This window comes from Oncorhynchus mykiss, chromosome 7, assembly GCF_013265735.2.
Source record: "Oncorhynchus mykiss isolate Arlee chromosome 7, USDA_OmykA_1.1, whole genome shotgun sequence".
Classification (NCBI taxonomy): Eukaryota; Metazoa; Chordata; class Actinopteri; order Salmoniformes; family Salmonidae; genus Oncorhynchus; species Oncorhynchus mykiss.
In genome coordinates this window covers 45,484,998-45,493,731 of record NC_048571.1, presented here as the reverse complement: position 1 = coordinate 45,493,731, position 8,734 = coordinate 45,484,998, and the positions used below count along the sequence as shown (strand labels likewise).

Genomic DNA, 8,734 nt, shown 5'->3' with positions numbered 1-8,734 from the left:
ATAGCTGTTCTTCAGTCTCTTCGTCCTAGCTTTGATGCACCTGTACTGACCTCGCCTTCTGGATGAAAGTGGGGTGAACAGGCAGTGGCTTGGGTGGCTGTTGTCCTTGATGACCTTTTTGGACTTCCTGTGATATCAGGTGCTGTAGTTTGGAGGGCATGTATTTTCCCCAGGTGATGCATTGTGCAGACCGCACTACCCTCTGGAGAGCCTTGCGGTTGAGGGTGGTGCAGTTGATACAGCCCGACAGGATGCTCTTGATTGTGCATCTGTAAAAGTTTGTGAGGGTTTTAGGTGACAAGCCAAATTTCTTCAGCCCCTTCTTCACCACACTGTCTGTGTGGGTGGACCATTTCAGTTGTCCGTGATGTGTACGTCGAGCAACTTAAAACGTTCCACCTTCTCCACTACTGTCCCATCCTTTGTGGATAGGGGGATGCTCCCTCTGCTGTTTCCTGAAGTCCATGATCATCTCCTTTGTTTTGTTGACGTTGAGTGAGAGGTTGTTTTCCTGACACCACACTCCGAGTGCGCTTACCTCCTTCCTGTAGGCTGTTCATCGTTGCTGGTAATCAAGCCTACTACTGTTTTGATGTCTGCAATCTTGATGATTGAGTTGGAGGCGTGCATGGCCACGCAGTCATGGGTGAACAGGGAGCACACACCCTTGTGGAGCCCCAGTGTTGAGGATCAGTGAAGTGGAGATGTTGTTTCATACCTTCACCACCTGGGGGGGGGCGGCCCGTCAGAAAGTCCAGGACCCAATTGTCCCAGGCGGGGTTGAGACCAAGGGCCTTAAGCTTAATGGTGAGCTTGGAGGGTACTATAATGTTGAATGCTGAGCTTTAGTCAGTGAACAGCATTCTTACATAGGTATTCCTCTTGTCCCGATGGAATAAAGCAGTGTGCAGTGTGATTGAGATTGTATCATCTGTGGACCTGTTGCGGCGGCAGCCTTACGAGGGTTAACACGTTTAAATGTCTTACTCACGTCGGCCAAGGAGAAGGAGAGGGGGAGCCTGCAGTCCTTGATAGTGGGCCGCGTCGGTGGAACTGTGTTGTCCTCAAAGCGGGTGTTTAGCTTGTCTGCAAATCACGGATAAACCAGATTTGTAATTTAACTAGTTTAAGTTATAACTAGTATAATACTGCCTAGCTCGTGTTTTAACAACCTATTTACAGTACATGGCAATATGCTGGGAAAGTCCCGCCTATTTCCTGGATCATGTCCTGTATGGTTTTTGAATAGGCTTCAAGATTAAATAATTAAATTGAAAAAACGGTCATTTGAGATGTACAGTATGTGAAATTCTATTCATATTTGTGGATTAATTGACTTCACCTGATGCCTTTCATAAAGGTTTCTGATCGTGTTGTCTTTTTCGTAATCGAAAACCTTCATAAAGGTATCTATGAATACGAATACAATTTTACATATATCTTTTTGTCACGCCCTGACCTTAGAGAGCCTTTTTTATTCCCTATTTGGTTAGGTCAGGGTGTGACTTGGGTGGGAAAATCTATGTGTTTATTTCTTTGTTGGCCGGGTATGGTTCCCAATCAGGAGCAGCTGTCTATCGTTGTCTCTGATTGGGGATCATACTTAGGCAGCCTGTTTTCCACCTGAGTTTGTGGGATCTTGTTTTTGTTAGTTGCTGTATAGCCTGCAGAACTTTACGGTCGTTTTGTCTTTTGGTGTCCATGCAAATAAAGAAAGATGTACGCTTACCACACTGTGCCTTGGTCTCAATCCAACGACTGACGTGACACTTTTAAAAGGACTTTCCCAGCATATTAGTCTTAGATAATGCAAGCAGACATGATCTATGAGAAAATGTTAGCTAGATGCTGCTAAAAATGCTAGCTAGTTAGCTAAGTTCAGTTAGTCAGCTAGATGTGCCTGTATAACTAAAGTTGCCTGTATAACTGCCAAATCAGGAAAAAAAATGTAGTTTTAGCAAGCCAAAACTACTTTATAGTCACTTTCTCAGACAGCTCTCCAATTCTTAGTTCGTTAGTTGTCAGTTCATCCATTGCACGATCATGTCTGTTGGCACCAAAATCAAAACAACCTTTGAAGTTCGAGCCCGCTCACAGCTCCATCGCTATTGGTCGATAGATCAATCAATCAATCAGAAAATAAATAAGCCAAACAATCAAACATGTGCCCTTACAAAGTACCAATCAGTATGATGAGAGATTCCATGTGTACTTCTGAAGGTACAACATTATGTATACCTTTTACATTTTCATACCCAGGGAACAGTCCTGTGTTGACATTAAATTGAGATAAAATAGAATAATTCTAAATAAATTGCTTATGCCATAAGCAAAAGCTAAAGTTAAAGCCGTGAACATGTCTGTGTGAAGAAATGAGAGGCTCACGTAACTTTACTGACAATGTTTACAAATAGAAGCAGTTGTTGGCATTCAGACTCTACGTTGGCCACTGTCTGACGAGCTTGGCATTTCTACTTAATTAGGAAAATGCACTGTGCCTACCTCTAATTACACAATATTGAGAGGAAGCACAGGCTGCCAATATTAATGACCTGATCCCAAGCCCAGTTCAAAATTGTCTGGAATCTCCCAAAGCCCTCGAAATGTCACAGGGAAAACAATGCACCAAATTCTAATTTGCACAATCAAGTGCAAGCATTTTTTGGAACTGTGGTTAAATGTACCGACAGTATGTCAGAACAGCAATGATCAAATGCCTAAATACGTTTGCAGAATGTCAGATCATTTTCTAACCTTTGTACCTTGATTGCATATCTTAGACCAACTTTTAAGAAGCGTTAATTAAATACAATTGTCATCAATGAATACAAAATTCACTCAACGTAAAGGGTTTTGTTCACAGAATATCAACACGTTGTTCTAATCAGGAGAGGAAATATTGCAAATATGTTCAATGTTTTTGGCAATCAGTAAATACCACTGCACAAAATTGCAAATGGCTTTATCAGGTAGAACATAGAGAAAGATCTAGGCAATGTCTTTTTAAATATTTTTTACATTGCTTAGATGTAGAGAATGAAGTTGAATGACTTCTAAGTAACTTTGGTTACTCCTAAATCATCATCTCCCAAATGTTGACTTTCTATTACAGAGCATTGCTATGGCGTCGACTGAAGCCTATAAAGTATATTCATATCAGTTGTGTTCCTCCACTTTACGTATTCACCTTTCCTTATTTCTATTGGCGATTGTGTTTCTGCTTGCCGATGGAAAGTCTACTGATATCTTAGCAGACCAGCCTTTGTGTTGAATATATGGAATTGCATTGTGATGATACTGATGAACGCATCCTGCACACAATACGCTTATTTCCATTTTCTTTTTGATCAGGAATTATATTTGATTTGATGTGTATAAAATTGTCTGGTGACATTTGCATAAAAGCAGAGTGACTTCGCACAATTCTGCACCTTTGATAGTTGTATTCCGTCATAATTTAATGACTGCTAAGAAAATATATTGATCTACTGGATACATTTTTTTTTTTAAAGACTAACTTTCTGTTTTGTCGGCTTAGACTGTATGTTTGTATGAATCTTTTTGCAGTGATCTTTTGATGAATGTATTTGCAATTATTTTGACAGTATCATTTAGTTTTGATGAATGTATTTAGGACATGTTTTAATACATTAAAACGTTTTAAGGGCAAAGAGATTAAAACGTAATGTATATAGCTAGTTTGTACAGATTACATTCCACTTGCTTGTATCTCCACACTACGTCCATTAGGTTAGGACAATCTAAAAATGAAGATGCATACAGTGTCTGGTGAATTGCATTAGTTCACATTTAAATTCAAAGTAATTAAGTGATTAAGCAATATATTGGGCGTGTGTGTGTGTGTGTGTGTGTTGAGCTACAGTAGTTAATATGGGCAGAAATGAAAGCTATTGAACACTGTACTCACTCCCTGATGGTGAACAGTGATTACATGCAGAAGCACTACTTTGTTCTATAATTTGCTATGGCAAAAGTAATCCTATTTGGATCCCACTGACTAAAAAGCCTAGCTTATCATTGATGTGTGAATCCCTGGAGCACAGCTTCCCCAAGATTTATTGAACTTTGCGATCCCTGAATTAGATTACATGAGGGAACTGCCTTCGACCCAATTAGGCATTCATATGCGTTACCAGTGCATGTAAAAAAAAAACACTGCATAATCCAGCACTTACATATCAGTAATTCTATCACCACTCTGAAATTGTGCCAAGATATCAAATTGATTTACAATGGCTATGTTAACAGCACTGAATGGGGCTGCTGAAGACGATCAAACCTCAAATGGGTGCCAAATAATAAATCCCTGCTGTTTTCATACTAAACGTCCCTTATGATGAATATTAAAAGGTCAAATGGTGCTGGAAAACCATTAACTGTCTAATGTGGAAGTGGAAAAGACCACACTGTCACAGATGCAGTGCTTTAAATAAAGAAGGGGATCTTGAACGCAAACAACTTGCCGCCGTAAACATTTTAACAGTTTATTAAGTTACAATTTTAGAAAATTCAACACAAACTCACAAAACAATGATTCACATGCACAATTTTAGTATACAAGACAAAACAGTTAGTTTTCAATATGAAAACGCAGTTCTATAGGTCAGTTATCTCATGGAGATCATGGGTTAAATATCAGTATTAAAATCAAGGGCCACAAGTTGTATAAAATATCAGTAGGTTGTCTTTGTAGGCCAGCTTTAAAAATATATATGCAAGCTATTTACATTAGACCAAGTACATTTGTCAGAACTAAAGCGAATATTTGAGTAACCATAATCAGTGTTTATCATATCAAGTTGAATCCTTTAAAATCAAACTCAGTTGACCTGATGGCTAACATAACGGTCTTAGATTGCATTTAGAATTAATTAACAAAGTACAAGGCCAGAAAAGGTACAGCATTTCCCCCTCTATTTTACAGTCAGCAAGGAACAAGTACTTAGAACTATAGCTACGTAGATTATAGGATAGTCTGGCCAAGTTTGATAAAGGACTCATTTGTAAATCCACATACTCTAGCACTGTGTGAGGGATGTGTACTGGTAAGTATACACTATTCTACTAACCAGCATACAGAAATAATGATCAGGTGATGGGTACAGGAATGAGGATAAGGTCTACGAGTTACACTATTTGTATTATACACTGTGTTACAAGGTTTTATCCTTGAAATGAACTGACATTGCACTGTACTTTTTTTTATAGTAGTATTATTACACAGGCTTAATCCACAGACAGTTTGACACCTAAAAAGCCTATTGTTCATCATTTGGAGAAAAAGCAAAGGCTATCACTGCTATATCAATGCAAATCTTCAGCGTAGGATGGACGTTTTTTTCAAAAAAAGGGCTGAAGAGTCAAAAAGACAAAGGAAAATGACTAGCTCCCTTTCTTAACCAACACATTACCTTTAAACCTGGAATCCGTAATGATGAAACTGCCATGTCCATTTGCGATATAACGACAACAAAGTTACTTCAAACAACGAACACCGTTTTCTCATTGCACCTCATTGCACGCACAATAGAACAGCAGAGTATGTGTTTCGATATTTTTTACTACAATGCTGGATGCTCCTCTCCTCCGTTTCAAAAACAAAACAATAACAAATGTGCCGGGGGCGAACAGGGGTGCTGTTTTCCCTTATGCGGATTTCAGCTTAAAAGAGGAACAAAATGCTGTTCATTTTCATATGAAAGTCAGTAAGATCACTTATGAACGTGGAGCCGTTTGAATCCGTTAAAAGTTCTTAGTAGGGGGATGTTACCTAAAACACCAGTTTCTCATAGCAGCTCTTATTTAAAAAAAAAACATGTACTGTATATTACATTGTGTTCTTATGATTTTAACTTTGAGTGAGGAAGGACATCTGTCAACATCTCCAACTGTACCCAACAAAAACATGCGCAACAGGAAGCCTCGGCATCAGTCAATCAAGCATCTGAATTGTGACAGCTGCAATAACGGGGCAGGAAAATCAATATCCTATTGACTGGGCTGCAGCAGTCTAATCAAAGAGCACAGGCCTTTATGAAACCACTGAAGGAGCAGATAGGCTGATTGTGTCCGCTGCTTGGGCTTTACGGGCCTCTAGGGACTGCACACCTGTTCTGGTGGCTGAGCAGGGACACAGTCACACAGTCACCTTGGATCAGTTCCTTGTGCTTTCATTCGACTTTGGGAAATGAGTGCAAACGCAGACGACGGGGACAGTCTCACAACAATGTAATCATAGCTCAGCCAGCCCTAATCAGTCCCAAGTTCAGTGAAGGCACGGTTCTTTATAGCAGTAGTCGAGTGTTTACTGCAAGTCCAAACTTACACCAGTGGCCCTAGAATGATGACTTATGATGGAGGACCCATCAGACAACAACATGAACAGGAACCAGTTTCTCACTCAACATCAGGCTAATCGAAGTACTTTAGCAGTTACTGTGTCTAGTCTAGCAGCTCAGGATGTACTTCATTGTGTGCAGAGAGGGACATTATGACAGCAGCCAACCTTTTTCCTCTATTTCCAGTCAAAGCTCCTTTAACGTTACATCATTTATTTAGAGGCTTTAATAGCTGCTAAATTGTGCTGCAGATCCAATCATAGATGTATTATTCACAGGATCTCACCAGACCATAAACGTAGACCAAACCTCCACACTACATACAGTCGGATCCATCTCTACTCCTATAAAGTTTTCAACCCATTGTTATATCAGGTGTTCCAGTATATAATTAAAATTGGAATCATCAACCCATTTCCATTAATGGGGTTTCACATTCACCCCACTCAGTTACTTCGTTTCTATCCGTCTGATAATTCATTTCCAAAAAACTGATCCAGAAAGAATGGGTATGTCCCTCAATTTGTAATATGAAAGATATGCATGTGCAGTGAAGGCACTAATATGTCCTGTACTCAAACATGTATACTTTATATATATTTTGCAGACCGGTGATCTGAATTCTGGATAATCGGTAAGACTTATTTAGCATTTAGAGGTCATTTGAATGCAGAATATTACAAGTGGCAACACCACATGATTCTATTCCTTCTGGGACTTTAACATTTCACCGAATTCATTGTGATTTGCATCAATTATTTAGAGGAGCTTGAGATACAGACCAAAATGCCAAGTCCCATCAGCTTGTTGTAGAGAGGAGGTCTAAAGCTCAATAGCCAACAGCTCTATAAGATGCCTAATACTATTTCACTATGCAGAGATGAGTGGGCTAGAGGCACAAGTAATCGATCTAGTATCCAGCCCTGGTCCTGATGAGTTAACAAAGCTCAAAACACAAAACATACAAGGTAAGGTTCTAGCTGCAGTTAGAAAAAAATAGCTGCAGTAAAAAAAAAAATCACTTGATAGAATATTTTTTGATTCGGTTCACCAAGTAAAACTGGTTTTATATGCTATAGTAGCCAATTTACAATAAGTCTGGGCATGTTGTCAGCTGCACAACTTAGTTAGTATATATTTTTTTACCTTTTGAAGTTCTACTTCTTCAACTTCTTATAATAATAATCCAAAATGCCATCTACAGTTAGCTACTATATCAAAGGCCATCTGACCCATATAAACCAAAACACATCTCTCCATTGAGCAGCTAACCCTACAATTACAAATGTATGTGAACATACTGTACCTCCACCTGGTAAAAACCATTTTTTAAAACCTCAGATTACCTCTGAAAGACCAATAAATGAATGAAATAAAGACAATGAAACCTTTTTTTTCGTCAACTACTTTGGTATCTACATGGATTTAAGGCATTAGTATTCTTCAAGGATCAGTATCAAACATATAGAATGTAGACATCACTACTCCCAAATTGAAGTATATTCCATTGGCAAAAACAAAATAACACTTCCAAAATGTTTTTACAGCATGACGGCACTTATGACATGAGAGGAAATACTGTAAAATATAATGCACACAAATTCACGTTCTCTATCGGTCCGTTATTGAAATCCTCAATGCATGGCCCTTTTAAAAATCCTGTTCTGTCCAGCACTGCCACAGAGAGTTTTCACCCGTTGCCCCTTCCGACTGAGGGTGAATGCAGGAGCAGCCTCCTAGAGGAGAGGGAGAGAGAGGAGGATCGGTAGGAGGGCTGTGACCAGACATCACCAGGAGGAGCTGAGGAGGATGAGAGCACTGACGAGGACTGCAGAGAGATGAGACGGCGACAGCAGACTAAGCCGAGACGCTCCCGAGCCCTGTGCGCCCATGCCTGAAACCACAAACCACCAGTTAGAGAGAAGCTCTTCAAGAACTTAAGATTCCACTCTTTTTTCATTTTTTTTTTTAAAGCAAAAAGCGGGGCATTTTCTGTCTCTATCTGCAAAATTGGCTGACAAGTCGTCATAAATCAAAGAGTAACTGTGAATTATATAGTGCTTCCATATCTCCATTATTAATGACTTTCAACAGGATAGGCCATTAAAGTATACAGAGATGATAAGGCTTATATCACATTAGAGCAGATCTCTTTAGAGAAAACTGAACCCTGTTTCAATTTTGCACAGCGGGAGGGGCATTCAACTATTTTAGACACAGCCGAGCTGTGCAGTCAACAAGGAATAATAACCCAATGGCAGAGATGGATTGCACCGTACATGCATTTTTAAAAAGGTTGCCTTTCTTGCACCCCAAAAAAAGTATATTACACATGGTCGAAGAGGGGTGCAACGAGGCCAAAATAAATGTTCTGT

At 39.5% G+C, this 8,734-nt stretch overlaps 1 protein-coding gene across 1 annotated transcript in view; it reads right to left on the bottom strand.

Annotated features, from left to right (window-relative positions):
- Positions 1–4,484: 4,484 nt before the first annotated feature.
- The window catches only part of cntn3b (contactin 3b), a 70,100-nt gene continuing 65,850 nt past the window's right edge, over positions 4,485–8,734 (bottom strand). Inside the window, exon 23 of the mRNA XM_036983344.1 lies at positions 4,485–8,253. Within this exon, the coding sequence (XP_036839239.1) occupies positions 8,147–8,253 (107 nt within the window). The 3' untranslated portion in view covers positions 4,485–8,146. The remainder of the gene's footprint in view (positions 8,254–8,734) is intronic.